Source organism: Neophocaena asiaeorientalis, unplaced genomic scaffold, assembly GCF_003031525.2.
Source record: "Neophocaena asiaeorientalis asiaeorientalis breed wild unplaced genomic scaffold, Neophocaena_asiaeorientalis_V1.1 scaffold420, whole genome shotgun sequence".
Lineage (NCBI taxonomy): Eukaryota > Metazoa > Chordata > Mammalia > Artiodactyla > Phocoenidae > Neophocaena > Neophocaena asiaeorientalis.
Genome location: NW_020172770.1, coordinates 718300 through 736803, shown reverse-complemented (window position 1 = coordinate 736803; position 18504 = coordinate 718300). Strand labels below are relative to the sequence as shown.

The 18504-nt window shown below is 39.3% G+C and overlaps 1 protein-coding gene across 3 annotated transcripts in view; it reads right to left on the bottom strand.

The window, feature by feature from the left end:
* VGLL3 (vestigial like family member 3) overlaps positions 1-18504 on the bottom strand; it is a 41620-nt gene that overhangs the window by 10836 nt on the left and 12280 nt on the right. The window contains exons 2-3 of one of the 3 annotated variants that reach the window (XM_024740853.1): positions 18318-18435; positions 8752-9285 (exon numbers count right to left, since the gene is read on the bottom strand). In XM_024740853.1, coding sequence (XP_024596621.1) covers positions 8752-9285; positions 18318-18435 — 652 coding nt within the window. Of the gene's footprint in view, positions 1-8698; positions 9286-18317 lie in introns of those variants that run through there. The other 2 variants (XM_024740852.1, XM_024740851.1) reach the window with 2 other exon arrangements.

Genomic DNA, 18504 nt, shown 5'->3' with positions numbered 1-18504 from the left:
AACCATGTTCATTAGTTCGTTGGAATCTCCTAGTTGTGTCAGAGTAGGGAGTATCATCTCCATTTTGCATCTAAGGAAGAGGATCAGAGAGGTAGTGAGGCTTGCTCAGCATAATATAGCTAAGTGAACATACGGGTCCTGGAATCTATTTTTTGGACCTCTGCTTTTTCCATAAACGTCTCTGCAAAGATGAACATTCCTGTTTACCATCATTTTATGAGCCCCTTAGTTTGGGGGAAAGAGTAAATTGTTGATAAAATCAATCTTTCTCCTCTCTTTTTCCTTGTCTCTTTCTCTTACATACACATAGGCACATACATACATACATATTTTTCTCTTATTCTCTCCTCCTTAAACTCATATTGGTGACCCCAATACCTTCAGCCCCGAAAGGAAACACAAATTGACAAACTAGTCTTCACTGCTTTCACTGAATTGTAAGTACATGTACACACATGCAGGATTTCTTGCCATCCGTTTTTTATAAAAAGGGCATATATAGGCACTTCTTCATCTCTTTTTTTGTTTCAGTCAGCAATACCACACAAAACATGCTTCACTCATAGATTACCCTCTTGATGGCAGTCACTTGATTCCACTTTTTTGCTACTATGAATATTGTCACAATAAACATTTTTGTACCTCTATCCTCATATGCTGCTGCTTGTATTTGTGTGGCATAGACTCACAAGAGGAAGAATACTGTGCCAAAGGTTATGAGAATTTTTAACTGTAATACATTTTCTAGTTCACTTTTTAAAACCTTACAATTCTTTAATTTTCTACCAGCAGTGTATGAAAAATAGCATTTTCCCTTAACCAACATGTCTTTCACAGGGATTCACACACACATATCACACAGGCAATTATTTGTATCATTATGCAAATGATTCCTAAAACATTCAGAATCCTCTCAGAAGGCTTCTGCATTTGTCCTATAAGGTCGGAGGAGGATCTGTGGGAAGAAATCCCCAGGTTTCCGGCATTGTGACATTACGGCACCATTCTAAGGATGAAGGGCTGGGAGAGAGCATGGGCAAGGTATACATGGCCCTGGGAGAGCAGGGGAGGTTCATTAAGGCCCTGCAGAATCCAGCCCTGGATACTCAAAACTGACAGCAGTGCTCTGGAATGCATTTCTCCCTCTGATTTACCATCCTGCTACTTTTCATGCAGATTTCATTCTCTGGCTGGGATCTCCTGGCCTTTTGCATGCATCTCAAAGATGGTTTCCATCTTCTTCTGGTCACGAAACTGTCATTCTGGACATGTGCCTTGTACAACTAACACCATTCAAGAGTGTGCAAATACTGTAACATACCTTTGGTGTTTTTTCTTTTATTTTTCCTCTCAGTGGAAAATAGGCTTATGCCATAGGCCAAAGAAAAAGAAAAAGGATTACAGAAAGTGTGAAGCAATCAGCTGTTAATTACTGAAGTCTTTACTGTCACCAAATCATAATAAACTGTAAAAGAAAGTCCACAGGAAGTATTACTTTATAAACATTCTTCCTAGTATTTTTTTTTAACCCACAACTATTTCTTTGTGACATTTTAACTATTCTAATTGAGATAAGGCCCTCAAGGTAAGTACCCAGAAATCTATAAATCTCTATCGACCAGAGTGACTGTCATTGAAAAATCACATAGTCCTAGGGATGGCTTCTATATTAAAATGCCATTTAATGTGTCTCCCTGATGAAATCAAATGATTAGAAGTAAGCTTCTGTGTCTATTCTATTTTATGACACTATTAAATAAAATTCCTTAACTTCTTCATTTATAAAAATCATTAATAACGTCAGGAAAGACTTCAATGAATCACCAACCCCATTACCTTCATATATATATTAAATGACTAGTATATATGTTCCAAAGAAGTGGTGAAATGGAAAAGAGAGAAACTGTTTGTAGTTGAGCCCCTATCATATGTTTTGCTTTGATGCCTTCTCTTCTCTATGCTGAAAAATATCTTGGTATTTTAATATTTTTTAGAGCTCATACTATCCTGTTAATTATTACTGTGGCTCTCAATGATCTCTCTCCAAATTTAGCATATTTCTCTTTCATTATAAAGCCTGGAATTGGAGCACTAGGCTATCAGGTAAATATTCAAATGTCTTAGGTTGGTAACTCTTGGTTTCCTTTGTTTTTTTGTTGTAAATGTATATGTTTAGAGAGAGAAATGATTTCCAAGAAGTTACTGTATGCAAAGCTCCATGATTTTGATACCCTTAATATTCCAAATAAAATTCCAAAGCTTGTCAGCACCAGACGACCTACAAGAAAGCATGGGTCTAGAGAGGTGATCTAGAGAGATGGTAACTTAGAGGCTGGATGGAAAAGCAAGTGGTGACTTTATATCCATTTCTCTTTCATGGAGAGAAACTGCTTCTCCATTTGCTGCTCTAGTATGGGAGCTATTTTTACCCCACTCTTTTATTTCCTATATTTGATAAAACAAAGATATTTATATTTCTAATGGATTTCAATGTAAAGCATCCATATAGTATTAAGCAAGACTGATCTTAACCAATGAAGGAGTTTAATTAGCCTATTTCAAAGGGAACACTGTATAATAATTTTAAGCAATAATAATTACAACTTAGATTGCATTAAAATGCATTTTGGGTCATTTATGAAAGACATCTCTTTCACAAAATATTCAGATTAGAAGATTCAGATTAAATCAGATTTATATATATATATATATATATATATATATAACTATAAATATATATGTAGAACTATGAATACATATATTTATACATATATAAGTGCATATATGTATAAAATACATTTATACATATATAAATATATATATATATAGCTTATAGGCCTTATATCATAAAAAATTCAGAAAACTAAGGTGATTCTACTTTTATGATATTATCAGACACATAGTGTCTATGAAGAAAAAAATAAAAGAAGGACGTTTGTGAACGCCTGACTTCCCTATTGTTGCCCAGCGCTCCCTATTCACTATCAAAATTTAAGAGCTCAAAAATATTTTTTCCAGGTTTCTTAACAGAGTATTGCTGTTTGCACAAGGAGGGCAGACACAGATGCCCTACAATCATATCAACACACTGATCGTTCTGAGCGATGTATATGAAGTATCCATTCAACAGAGGGAGCAATAAGTGACAGCAAATCAGGCAAGGCAGGAAAGTAGGGCCAGGGCAGGGTGAGGCAAAATTTAAGGAGGTATGTACTTGCACGTCTTGGAAAGTGAGTATCTCTTTTAAATTTTGAGTTGAAGCACCTCACTCTCCTCACCCTAGCTTGGGCCCTTCAGAAAAGATGGACCATCTCTCCTCATGCTTGTAGAAGAATTTTGTCTACCAAACCCCAGAACCCTATTCTATTACCGTATTATGATACTCTGTAATTAATTTTTTTAAAAATTAATTATGGCTATAGTGAATGCTCTTTGAAATATTTTCAAGAGATAGAGAGGTATATAAAATAAAAAGTGAGGTTCTCTCAACCCCATAGTTCTACTAGGTACATAGCCAAGAGAACTGAAAACATATGTTCACCCACAAACTTGTATGAGTGTTCATTACATTATGCTTATTAGCCAAAACGTAGAAACAAACCAAATACTGAAAGAATGAATAAACAAAATGTGGTTTATTCATACAATGGAATAGTATCCACCCTAAAAAGGAATGAAGTTCTGATACATCCTATATGGGTGAATCTTGAAAACATAGGCCAAGAAGAAGGCAGACACAAAAGTTCACATATTGTATGACTCTATTTATATGAAATGTCCACAGTAGGAAAATCCATAAAGGCAGAAAGTAGATTAGTGGTTGCCAGGTAATAGTGGAAGGAGGAAGTATGGAATTTCTTGTGGAGGTGATGGAAATGTTCTATACTTAGACAGTGGAGATGGTTGTAGAACCTTGTCAACATACTAAAACCCACTGAATTGTATGCTTTAAAATGCTGAAGTGTATGCTATATGAAATATTGGTCAATAATAATTTTTTTAAAGCTAAAATGAGTGAAGGTCTGATCACTTTCCCTTATGTAGCCAGAATTTATAGTGTACCTACTATGTGCAGGGCACATCTGTAAATGTTTTACTTCATTAACTCATTTAATCCTTGAAACCACCCAATGACACATCTTTGAAAGATAAGGAAGTTGAGGCACCAAGCAGGTTAAAAAAAATTGCCCAAAGCCCTGTAGCTAGCAAGGGACAGAGCTGGGCTTATAAAACCAGGCAATCTAGCTTCAAAGCTCACATTGCACACTAATTACTAGGAGTAATGGCCATTAAAAGTTGGGGTATATACTTCTAGGCACACACATGCATATGTATGTGTGTCGATAGATAACAAGTATTCGCATGGGACTATACATACTAGAGGTCAGCAAACTATAGCCCATAGACCAAATCAGGCCCACCATCTGTTTATGCCTAATCCATGAGCTAAGAACGGAAGAATGGATTTTATATTTTTAAATGGTTGAGAAAGAAGGAATGAAAAACGAAGAGTATCATTTCATGACACACAAAAAGCATATAAAATTCAAATTTTAGTATCAATAGAAATTTTATTGGGACACCACCAGCTCATTTATTTTTCTGTCTGTGATGGGCTTCTACAGTACAAAAGCAGAGTTGAGTGGTGGCAACAGACAGTGTGACCCCCACAAAGCATTAAATATTCCTATCAGGCCATTTACAGAAAAATTTTGCTGACCCTTGGATTATACCATACAAGATACTCTAAAACTTTCTTAGGTCACTAAACATTATATCATGTTCAACCTCCCAGACTTCTTAATTTCATTAAATGGCTGCAAAATTAAAATGCACCTAAAATTATTCAACCTTCCCCCTATTGACGAAAAGGGCATATTCTTTAGCAAATTTCTCTCCAAATGGTTGGATTAATTTATTTACCTCATTAGCCCAAATTAATTTATTACTTACATTTTGGTGGCCTAAGTACCTGGTCTTTGGGAAGTTTCGGGCCTGTCTCACCTGAATGCAGGCTCTTTTCACAGTTGCTCAATTGTCACCTAACAAAGATGTTGAGTTCTGAGCTGTTTTGGGCTGCACGGTCAGGTCAGCTTTGCACAGATTACATAGAGGGACTCATCTCTCATTCTTCTCAACAATCTTACCTTCTGTGCTTGGGCCTATTATACAGAAACTTCTTTTACAAGTAGCTAGAAAAGTGGAAGAGTAGCTACCGCTCTTTGGTTGTCCCTCTGTAGTGGATACTGTGGTGGGCTGTCAGGTCCCTCACTATTCTGTGCTGAGATATTCATTCTCTTGCTGTTGGCAGCTCATGACCTTCAGTTGTTTCGCTTTGGGAATTGCTTTCGGCTGAACAAGGCTACCTTGCCTAATGTCATGATCTTCCTTCCAGGGGCAAATCCATCCAGTAACTGAGCAGTGTGGGAATATAAAAGCCCATCCACCTTGACTTAAGGCAAGACAATTATAAAAGGCCATCCCAGATCTAGAGCTCCCTGTAGAATCCACTGAGGTTCAGTTGAACTTATTCATTGTGAGACTTCTGTTCAATTCTTCTCCCATTGCACAAAGATGTTGCCCTGAGAACACTACTGCATATATTTCCTACAACCAAAACTGTATCAGAGAGTCTGTTTCTTGGGGAAACTGACCTAAAACACTCCTAACTCTTCCTAAAGGAAGAGAGATGTGATATTTGATATGATGCCCTAGAATAGGAGAGGAAAATGAGTCCCTGTGGCTTAGCCCCTTCAACTCTCTCTTTTTGGGGCCACCCCCATGCAGGGAGGTACATGCTCCTCCTGCTGCCTTTGTAAGGTAAGTCATGCCTCAGACTATGCTTTTCTGAGGAAAATCTGACCAACCATCATCTCTTTTCACAGTAACGAGGCTCTAAACTGTGTGACAAGGAAGTTGTCTATGGGAATCTTCTCTGAAGACTAGATTTTCCCTAGGATTGGATCTCCCAAAATCTAAACTTAGCTAAGGATTCCAGGAAGTTCAATTATGGTAGTAAGCCTAATCTAAGATCTCCAATTTGGCCTGATCAAGAATTATGCTAATGATTTGATCTTTATCTGCTTGATTCCTTTGTCTTTGTTCAGTTGGGTTAAAACTATGGGACAGGAAAGAATCATGATCATCATCCTAAACCCACACTGACAAAGAAGAGCACTACATACATCCAAAAGGTAAACCTTCATTCCTCAAAATTAACCATTTACAGTCTAATTTAACAGTTTTAATTAATAGTCTTTTTTACCTATATAAACAGGGAGATGCTACCCCAGCAACTCTTTAGATTGGGGCAGGTCTTAGTTCAAATCCACCTTGAGCATTTGTGATTTAGGAAGCAGTTTTCAAATAGGAAAACTGAGCTGTGTCCTTTTCAATAACTGAATCAGGGAAGATCCTTCTCAGATTTGGTTTAAGGATTAAAAGCAAAAAAATATATATAAAGTATCTCTGGCAATACCTTATATAGTGGGTATTCAATACGTATTTATTCATAGCTCAGTAAGTATTAAGAACTATTATATAATATACCCATATGGGTGCTCTCTAGATTCTTCAGAGAGAACAAAAATCCCCTCTCTTCTACTTCCAAAAGGTAGTAGGGTGACTTTTCATTCCGAAGAGACTGTTTCAAGCCAAAATTCTGGACAGTGAGTCAAGGAATCAGGGTCACCCCAAAATTAACAAGTACAAAAGTAGGTAATAAGTGACAGAGAGAAACAGGGAGCAAAGGCAATCACATCCACCTTCCCCTTTATGTTATAAAATGCAAAGGTTGGATGCTACAGACTGAATGTTTGTGTCCCCGCAAAGTTCATGTTAGATCCTAACCCCAAATGTGATGGTATTAAGAGGTGAGGCCTTTGGGAGGCAATTAAGTCATGGGGTGGAGCCCTCATGAATGGGATTAGTGCCCTCATAATGAGATCCCAGAGAACTTTCTTGTCCCTTCCCCAAGTGAGGACACACTGAAAAGACAGTATCTATGAAACAGGAAGTGGGCCCGCACCAGACACTGAATGTGTTGACACCTTGGTCTTGGATTTCCCAGGCTCCAGAACTGTGAGAACTAAATGTTTGTTGTTTAGCCCACCCAGTGTATGGTATCCTGTTGAAGAAGCCCAAACTAAGAAAGAAGAAAATGTTCCATTTGCTTGCTAAGAGCATTGTTAACTCTGGCCACGCAGGTACCTGGAAAGTGAGAGCCTGCAGAGACTGGCTGCCAATGATGGCAGCTACCAAACTGGGGCTCTCATTAGATTTGGCCCCAGGCATCAAACAACTCAAGAGTTGCCTTCATACTATTAGTGTGTGGCAAAGGAAGGAGGGAAGCCTGTGGTGGTTAGCCCCGTCATATTCTCTTCTCATAGAGAGGGAGAACCAAGTCCCCTGAGAGTTTAGAAAACCAGCTTGATCCCAGAGGCTAAGTAGGAAGCTGAAATGGGTAAGGTCAGGCAATGACCAACATTGGAAAGCTCAGTAAAGTACAAGTTAACCAAGATAAGAATGTTTCACTTATGTCAGGGTGAACGCAACTTGATACTCAGCATTTATTACTCTGGGGATTTCTCTGCTGTGACCAGCGTTCAGATTAAAGATCTTGCACACTAAGAATAAAACTAAGAAAAACTATGAAAAGAGTGAGTTTTCTCATCACAAGGAAAAAATAAAGAACTAAAATTTATTTAAAAAAAAAGAAAAGAGTGAGTTTCCTTAAACTTCTGGAAAGAAAATTCTAATTTGTCACAAAGTGTTCCAGGAAAAGAACCTGGGATTGGAGGTCGAGGTGGCTGCCTTTGGAACATAGATTCTGGGGATATAATCACTGACCTGATTTGTCTTTTAGCCTGTGATGCTTGTGATTTTGTGAACTCAGAACTACTAACACTATTAATATGTGTAATCTGGTCCAAAAATCAAGCTCAAACATTTAACACCATGACCTTCGGAACTAGTGAATTCCAGAGAGGAGCTGAATGCTCTGTGAAGAAATATTTCCCTTACCAATTTTTTTCTAAATCTGTTGAACATAGACTTTAGAGTAATCTCAAGTCTGATGCTTTAAAACAAGAGAGAGAGAGGGAAAGAAACAGAAAGGAAGGAGAATAAGGAGGATGAGGAGAAGAGGAAGGAAAGAAGGAAGAAAGGGAGGGAGGGAGGGAGGGAGGAGGAAAATAACAAAAGGCCAATGAAGGGAAAGGAAGGGAAGGAGAAGAAAGGGAAGAGAAACCATTCCTTTAAAATACGTTCCATAATTCTTTTTAAAGACCAAGATTATATTACATGGATTATATTCCAGAAAGCAGTTTGGTTTATAAATAATAAATAAGACCTGACAAAAAAGGGAGAAGGAAAAATTACTGAAACATACTATTTCTGAATTCTGTTAGGCATTACACATCACTGGTAGAGAGCACAGCGACATGGGAGATTTAAAGAATGTGTTTAAATCTTTGTAAATATAAGGTGCCAGAGATTCCAGTTCAAAGAAACAGATTACTAGCTTAAGAAATGGGAGAAAAGTTCTGAGACCTCTCTCACGCAGTCATACCAGTTTCTGCAGGAATGCAGGAATTCTTGAAAAATGGTTAGTTCTATAAACATATGGGCAAAGCTGAACTTCCCATGGAAGAGAAAAAAAGTTTTCCAGGTATTTAAAACATCCTCCATTTTTCTGTATTTATTTCATTAAATTTTCTTCTTTTATGGAAAGGAGGAAATCACCGGGCTCACCTGTATCAAACCCCACACTTGGCACTAAGTCCACGGTTCCGTGAAAGGCTCCGGCCCACGCTGAGGTAGCAGTGGTGACTGTAGTCGGATCTGTTTTTGTGATGTCACACGGGGGAGCGGGAATCCTGGCCGCACGCACAGACGGCATCAGCAGGGGCCCATAGGATGGATCCAGGGCAGAGCCAGCAGAAGGGTGGTGGTGGTGGTGGTGGTGGTGGTGGTGGTGGCGGTGGTGCATGTGGGGGTGGTGATGCCGCATGTACATGTCATGCATGTGGCTGTAGGACGGGCTCACCTGAGATGCCAAAGGGTAGTGCCAGGACTCGGACACGGGAGGGGGAGGGGCGGGGCCAGTCTGATGCAGCCCATGTCCTGACCAGGGGCTGGGGTCAGCGGCAGTAAAGGTGCCTGGGGGTGCAGTGACCTGGAAGTCAGGATGAACTCCCCCCAAACAGGGTGCAGATGGGGGCTGGTAAGAGCTGGTCCAAAAGGAAGTCGGGAAACTACTCCGCTGGCTTGAGAGAGCTGAGCTGTCTGAGAAGACAGAAAAATACATTATTTACATAAGATTCAGTTCTGGGATAGACTTGCCTCTACTTGTCCAATATTTTACAAGCAGGCTAATTAGCATACACTCTTTTTCTCCCCACACAGAGGTGAATAGATACCAGGTAAGCCTCTGAGTTGCCATGCCAGGTCAGTACTCAGGGGTCCAGGTGCTGAACGAGTCCCCTGCTTTGTTTGCTTAGCTTAGGCTGTCACAGTCTAGGCTGAGGTCGGCAAGTCTGGGACTGGAAAGCTTCGTTTCCTCCTGTGTGTCTTGCTGCCATCAAGTCTGAGCAGAGGTCACAGGTATATAAGTCTCAGGTAAGAAAAGCTTATGCCATAGACGCGATTCAGGTAGGTTGGAAACGATGATGTTTACCAATTTCTTTTAAAGGAAAATACAATTTTCACCCAAACTAAGCATTTTAACACTGAAAGTAACAGATGGAAGTAAGATCACAGTGATGCTTGCCAACACCCATTTGCCATCAAGAAGAGTACGTTCCAAGCTTATTTTTTCTGTACAGGTCTGGGAGTTTCTAAACTGAAAATAATAACGGTTCACATTTAATGTCAGTGACCAAATGCCCAATACTAGGCCAGGAGCTTTGCATGGATTTGATCTCACTGGATCCTCACTCCAACCTTATGAGTTAGTTACTGTTATTATCCCCATTTTAGAGATGTGGAAACTGAGGCAGGAAAGAAGCTCAAGAGTCGCAGCTGGCAAGTGGGAGACTGGGCTTTGAAGACAGGTAGCCTGCCTGGATGGCTGGCTCTCATCATACCTGTGCCATAGGCCAGCACATTTGTAACTATAACCTGAACATCTAGAATTTGGTGAAGATTCTGTGGAAATCATGAGTGGAGGAGACTCAACTGGGGTAACGGATTTGAGGAGATGTTTAGGGAAGGGGAAATGATATCAAAGAATAGCACTTGGAGATAAATAAGCAAGAGGGAGACCCGTCCTCGACTTTGCTTCAGTTCAGTTTCTCCACTCAATGGTCTTGATATGTTTATATAGATGACCTACTATGTGTGAAACATGGGGCGACTAGGGATGACCGGACAGATATCACCTTTAATCACAATCTGGCAGGGGACAGATGAGTAAATAGACATGAGCAATGTAATTTGGTTTGTGCTCTCATAAGGGGAAATACAGGGAGAGGGCACTAAAGCTGCCTAAGAAAGTAATAGCTAAATAGAAAGGGTCGGGAGGGCTAGCCTTGTGAAGAGGTAGGGAAGAGTGTTTTAGTCCAGGGGTCTCCAACCCCCGGGCCACGGACCACTACCGGTCCGTGGCCTGTTCGGAACCAGGCCACACAGCAGGAGGTAAGCAGCGGGAGAGCGAACGACGCTTCCTCTGTATTTACAGCTGCTGCCTACCATTCGCATTACCCCCTGAGCTCTGCCCCCTGTCAGCATTATGGTGAGTTGTATAATTATTTCATTATATATTACAATGTAATAATAATAGAAATAACGGGCACAATACATGTAATGCACTTGAATCATCCCGAAACCCTCCCCCCCTCCCCGCCTCCTCTGTAGAAAAATTGTCTTCCACGAAACAGGTCCCAGGTGCCATAAAGGTTGGGGACAGCTGTTTTAGGCTAACGAAAAAGTATGTGAAAAAAAGGCCAAACATTACACATACACACAAAAATAGCATTTGAGGGACAAAAAAAGAGTTCAGTGGGCAGATGGTGGCAAACAGACTATGGTCTAAGAAGGACCCACATGGGTATGTTTTTATGAGCCATGCACTAAGTGTGGGCGCTGTCCTGAGGAGATCCAGTGAGCTTAAAAGGGTTTTAATCTAGGGAGTGTTATAGTCAGAACTGTGTTTAGAAAGCTCGACACCTCCAGTGAGAGCCAGGTGCCTCCAGTGCAGGGTAACTAAGCAAGCATGGGCCTGGGAGTCTGGGGTGCTCAGCCAGAAAGCTGACACCCAGCAATTACCCTGTCTCATTGTAGGACCCCAAATGATCTGTTGGCCTCTCTGTGGCTCAGTGTCCTCCAATCAAATGTGAGGATTTGAGCTCATTTAATTCCAAATATCTTCTGTCCCCATACCTCTAACCATTCTGTGACATGTCCTATGGAGTATTTGTATCTATAGATAACGATAAGGTTGCTTAGTACATTAGTCATGCCAGTACAGTAAAATAGTATTTTTATACTGGGTTCCACATAAATGAACCTTGCTAGATCTTTCCATGGAATGAAAGATATCCTAAGAAGTACTGTGAAATAAAAGTATTCAGAAGTCTGACATGTTCACGTTCTCACGTCATAAACTTCCAGGACATAGTTTTCTTGCCTCAGGGAAAGCTTATATAACTTGACTCAACCCCTACATGTGTAATTTGATGAACGTAATTACGATTATCACCGGGTTGTTCAAACATTTCCTTTCTCTAGCTTCCCTAAAGGCTGTGGCACTAACACTGCGAGCTCTTACTCTCTCTCCCCATCAGCCCTACAGCAGACCTATCATCCACCCCATCCATAGACAGGTGGCTATTCAGTGTCTCAATTCAAGTTTCCTCCCACCCCCTGCTCAGGATCTCCATGGATCTCAAAACCTCTGAGGAAATCTAAGCGATGATGTTCTTCAAGAGGCAAAGGATGAAAGGACAAACTCTTCTTCAAACCTTCCAACAGTCCTGGCAAACTTTTACTTGAATGGCTTAGTTTTGTCACAATCATAATCTATCCAAAAATAGCACTTAAAGTCACTTACTGGCATTGAGGCAAATATGTCCTATTTAAGAATGGTCTTCCTTTGACATATGAAACATGGCTGCTAATGACAAGAAGGAAAATTGTGTAAGCTGTAGGAAGAAAATTCAATTTGCCTTAAATGATGGCCATTTGTAGAATATTTCTATCATACCCACAGTAGAAAGCTGTTAACGTTTAAAGTTTAAAACTCATACAAAGAGTTTATAGAGGCTCCTTATATTATACAGTACAGCTTTGCCACCACCAATCTTCTCCTTTGTTCTCACAGATCCAATCTTTGGTGGCAAACCCTTCATTCTGCTCATAATTTGTATCTCTTGCGGGGCCAGAATCTCATTATAAAAACAGCTGAACTCAACCCACAGGTGTGTGCCAGAGACAGACAGTTCTCTTTATTAATATCCCCCATTAAAATGTCAAAAGTACAGAGAGTATATGTCATTTCCCTGGATGCTTTCCTTTTGTTTCTTTCCATTTGTATGTCCACGGACCTAATTTTATTTTACAGATGCTTACGCATTTTGGATATGCGTGCAGAAATATGAATAATGAAAAAATTCCTTACCAAAAATATTATCCTACTTATGACGTATTGTATTGTGATTAGTGAACACATTAGCATTGAAAGTAGAAATCTATTCTAAAAAATGCACCCCATAGAGGCTGAACAAAGCTTTAAAATGCCCCAGGGAAAAATCAAATTAGAAGCAACTTAATATTTTCCCAGTCAGTATGTCTCCTGAGATTAACATAAAGTTTGCAGAGATCTATGCAGCTCTTTTCAAAAATAATGTTGCAGTCTACAAGTAAATGAAACTATATTGAACAGAAAATGTTTATGGACAAGTCTACATTTCAAAACCACTATCTGGTATCTTGATTGTTAAAAAAGAAATTCTTGATACAAAGAAACAGATGATATTCTTTGTTTCATGCCTGGGAATCAGTGTGCTTATTTCATATGTGTGTAAATTTTTTCATTACATGACTCTTTGCTTACAAGTATTTAATCACAGCCACATTTTTTGGATGAAAAAGCTTATGAAAAACTGCACATGCTATTTCCATGCAATATTACTTTTTAGCAATTCAGAACTATGCGATATTCACACTCTGTGGTGACTTTGGGCTCAATGATACTGGATATTTGGATGACATTAACACTGAGTCTAACATGTACAAAAAGTCTAAATATACTTTGGTTCGGTTTGCGTTTGGGATTAAAGAGTATTACACATGCATACACACCCTTATTTCTAAACAACAACAAAAAAAGAAAAAAAGAAATTGTCCCATACAATCCACCCAAAGCATACACAGTAATCCCACTGGCATGGTTTTTAGCAGAAATGTGTCTTAGAGACATAAAAGACTTTAATATGGATCATCAGGTGGTTCTTTCAATTTCACAGTAGCTGGGATACTTTTTACATTAAACTTCAATGCCTCTGAAAAACAACCTAAGGGCAAACATTTTATGCAAGAGAAAATTCAACATATAATTTAAAAAATAAATATTTTGTTACCTAATTTTGAAAAAAAAATGAAAACTATATTAAAAGGAAAAATAGGACCATAAAATGTTGTAGAACCTCTATCTTAAGTCATCTTCAAAATCTCCAGAAAACATATTCTTAGAATAAATACTGATTGAAAACATCCATGTTAAAAGATAACATTTACCTTTTTATTAACCTCAGTGAAAAAAACTGCTACTCCATTCTCAACCTAGAGGGCCCTCGCTCTAATTTTAATTCCCTTCCTCTTGTTCTGCTTCCCATAAAAATAACTCATTGGGTCAGAGGTGAAACGATACGTGTTCCAGTGTTTTCTGTCACTCAGGCATTAAGCATTACCATTATATCAAAAGACTGCCCTCCAGGTATTTTGTTCTAGAGTTGCTCAAAAATGGGCCTTGTGACCCTAAAGTGAGAGTTTCAAGGGGTGCTGTCAGCTGCCCTACTCCTTGGAGGCAGGACAATGAGATAAACCAGGCCTCAATTTCCTCCCACGTGTTTGTTCTAAGCTTCCCAGCAGCGATTACTTCCAGTGCCTCTTAGAGATACCGCCCAACTCTCTCCGTCCCTGTCTCAGTCGGCCCAGGAGATAGGCCCTCTCTCCCCTTCCTCCTCTTTGCTAAGTTTAATGCTCATTTTGAGAGGGCTTTCTTATGAGAATGTTGCTCCAAGAACACAGATGTAGATCAGTCATGCAGAAAACATTTACTTTGCAATTACAAGAAGAAAAAGTATATCAAGTTTACCACTCAGCATAGTTTTTAAGCCAGTGACATATTTGTCTGTCTTGACTTAACTACTCGCTTTCCCTACACACACACACACACACACACACACACACACACACACACACACACACACACACACACACACACACACACACACACACACACACACTTTCCGTAATAACACTTAAGCACTGAGGTCAGTGAATAGACATATTTGAAGCCGATGCTTCTATTGGATGGGATAAGGAGACAGTCAGATTCATTAGGTTTTCTTAATTGAGAAGCCCTACTCAATCCATGAGGAGATATAATGGGAGAAGAGGTAGTCGTTGTGATGTCATGTCAAATAAAGTACAAATATTTACTGTCAACTGCTTGCCTCAAAGCTGCAAAACGTTTAAAGAGGACTTTCCTAACTCCATCAAGATACAGATGCAACGTATGACCGCTGTTCCATCATTAGCTGACACTCTATCATTTGCCTAAAGATTTACTGTGGAAATACATTCTGCAACCAAACATAATTCAGTTTTAAATTCTTTGAAGTACTGTAGCACTTGTGTAGCACTGTAAAAACCTTATGCCATAAATTAGACCCTTTAATTTAATACAGCTGGTCAGCAGCTCCTCCTAAAGTATTATTGCCACAGCCATCAACATTGTCAATAGCCTTGAGTGCTTAGTATGTCCAAAACACTGTATTTTTGCCAGGAATACAAACTCCCAGAAAACAGTTTTCTGAATAAAGATCCAAGGTAGGTTTTCTATGTGCCAAATGAATGGAAACTTACTTAAGGAAGAGAGAAAAGGCATCTGACCTTCAGTCAGTGCCTTGCATCAAGCCCTATGCCAAATAATTCATATATATTATCAAAATATCTTTACAACAACCCTAGGAGATGGGTATTAATCAACACATATTATAGTTGAAGTTAATCTCAGGGAAACTTTGAGAATTACTCAAAGATAACATTGCAACCAGGCAGTAATAAGGTCAAAACTTGAACCCAAAACAAACATAATCCAACCAAAGACCGCATTATGCAAACCTGTGTTGCTTTGGCAATTAATACAATATTTCCAGCAACTCTCTTAACTAGACATGGGGAATCTCAATTTATTATACTTCTCTTTAACACATTCAATAGTTGCTAAATCCTTAATTACATTTTGTGGATTTCATATGAATCTTATCCAACTTATGTATACTTAACTAAAAACACTAATTCACAACTAGAAACAACTATGGCAAAGTTTTATTCACAAGTGGAAAGTAATTAATACATTTGAAATCATAGAACTTCACAGAAAAAAAAAAAGATTTCAACAACCACTTAATTCAACCCCCTTATTTTATAAATAAGAAAACCGTACCCAAAGATTGCATACAACTTATTACTAATAAATTCTCTATTAAGTCTATTAAGGACTTTTTTTTGTTTTCTAATCCTTGGTACATAGTATGAACTTGGTTCATCTAATTTAATCAACTGATCATTCAATTCATATTCCATATTTTTCATATAGAAATGCATTATCCTGAGTATTGGGGAAAACGATGTGAGTTAACTAGATAGGATATATATAGTCTCAGTGGAAAAGGAAGAGATGGAAATTGAAAAGCATGCTGTGTTTGCCTGGGCTACTCTGATAAACTAACATACAAAGCTCTAAAAATTCTGGTCTCTACTTACACCTCTTCTTTCGTTCCATTCACACTAGTATTTCGGCTTCTCGTTGAACACTCAAGTTCAATTCTTCCTCAGGGCCTTTGCACTGGCTGTTCCCTCTGCCTTAAATAATTCCCCCCCTAGATATCTGTGTGATAAGAAGCACTCTTATTTTCTTCGGGTCTGTGCTCAAATGTAAGTCTTAGGGAGACCATCTGTTATCACTCTAAGTAAAATAATACCTTGCATCTCATTATATATATATATGTCCTGTCTCTTTCACTAGCAAGCTCCATTGAGTATAGAAGCTTAGACTTTCCTGTCCACTGCTATATTCCCACGACCTAGAACATAGTAGGACCTTAATAAATGTTTGCTGCATAAGTCAATGAATGAAACGGGAGATAGATTTGAAGGCCAGATTTAAGATAATGCCAAGAAAATTCTCATAATACTTACTAAAACATTACCATTATCCACACTTTCTATACTGAAATTTGACAGCCTTCCAAAGATCCTCTCCACTCAGTCATGCAGATTATGGGAAAAACACTGACAGGTAGAGTTTTTGCATTTACACAACACCTCACTTAAAACTATTATGGTTATGATACTTTAGACAATCACTCTTACATCTTTCTATAATTTGGGGCTTTTGCTCCTATATTCCAAGTTAAATGATCACTGGGTTGCATATGCTAGTATGCTAAAAGAATTAGGCATTGCATTTATTACTCTCCTGGGACTGATTGTCATGATAGGATTTATTATTGATATATCAAACTATTTATTAAAGCCAGCTAATTCACTGAAGTTTTCCTATTTTCACCCTCCACAAGCTATTAAAAGTATTCACAATGTGCTATCAAATAGGACATTGTTGGTTCTGTTAGCATGTTAGGGTTTCGAGGACTAAGTTCTCAGTTCTTGTGGGAAGTCCATAATTACTAATCAAATAAGCAGTATGCTTCCCAATTCACCTCTACCAAGGTCTAGGTCACTTGAATATGGATTCCACCTTCCTCTTTAAAGTCATTGTGTATGTCAATGTTGTTCATATTTCTTATCAGAAAGGAGAAAAGAAGGGAGGGATGGTGAAAAGAGAGAAGGGGAGGGGAGGAGAGAAAAGGGAAGGAAAGGCAGGCAGACAAGAAAGAACCATTCTTCTGATGCTGAGAGGGGACCGACCACTCATCACCTCTCACCTGCCCCCTACCACAGGTGACCTACCACAGGTGACCTATCACTGGTGGCCAGCGTCTCCTCACCATAGGATCACATGGGGCACTTATTACAGTGATTCCCAGAGCCTCCCTCTGGAGCCTCTGTCTGATTCAAAGGTCCAAATAAGGGGGCTGCAATCTGTGATTTTTAGCAGCACTAGATCAACAATTATCAAACTTGAGCCTGCACCTGAATCCCTGGGAGGGCTGGTTAAAACACAAGGTACTCCACCTGTGAGTTTCTGATTCAGTAGGTGTGGGGCTCGGACCACGAATTTGCATTTCTAACAACTCCCATGTGATGCACATGTTCCTGGTCCTGGAAACCACACTTTGAGAACCATTTTACTAGATTCTTCTTAGAACCAGGTGAGTTCAGAAGAAACATTCATATTTCTTTAAAACTACCATTGGAATGATGGGTTGTTTTTTCTCTAATGTTGTAATTATCTCAATTAAGTTGTCATCAGACCATTTTCTGTGAGTCAGAAATCAGATTCAAACACATCTCTCTGTGACCTCTATATAGAGCGAAATAAAGAGGAAGCCCAATCTACTGCTTTGCTTTACTGAGTTAAAAAAAAAAAAAAAGCTTAAACCAGGGAGATACAGTCAATAATGTCTGGGTTGTACACTACAAAGAGTTAACATCACAACAAAGCAGGACAGAGAAAGCCATCAAGAGAACACAAAAGGCTTTCAAAGTATGTATTCCTGGGTCGGACTCAGACCTCTGCTATGTCATCACGTAGCACTTCGTGGAATGAGCAAGAGCTAATTTTTAAACACTGATCCAGGCACGCCTATTATTTAGAGATCCAAATTGGGCCATCGGGGCTTAAGGAATGGTGCTTCGCAGCTCAATCCTGCCACTATGAACTCAGGCCAGTTGCATCACTACTTTCCACGAGGAATTTAAGGGGTGTGACTGCATCCTTTCCAACCCTGCATTCCACATGTGACAAAACTGATCCAGCTGTTTGTCTGAAAGAAATTCCTTGCTGTCCTTAAAAATTAAAAAGCGAGTGGATATCCGTCCTCCAGGGGCAAGTCTCCAGCTGGAACCTGGTACAGACGGTTGCGAAACAGAGCCAATGCCCTGGAGAGCATCTGCTTTGGAATTCTTACCTCGCCATAAGGGGGTTAGCCCCATCTTGCTTTTTGAAATGGCAGATTCTGGATGAAGGGTGCTGGCTTGGCCCAAAGCTCTTGAGAAGTGTTCATCCACTACTGACCCAATGTCTCCCTGGAAATAAGTGAAAAGGACACAGCGAGAGTTAAGGTACTCCATCTCGGCAGGCTGGTCTTTCTCCTC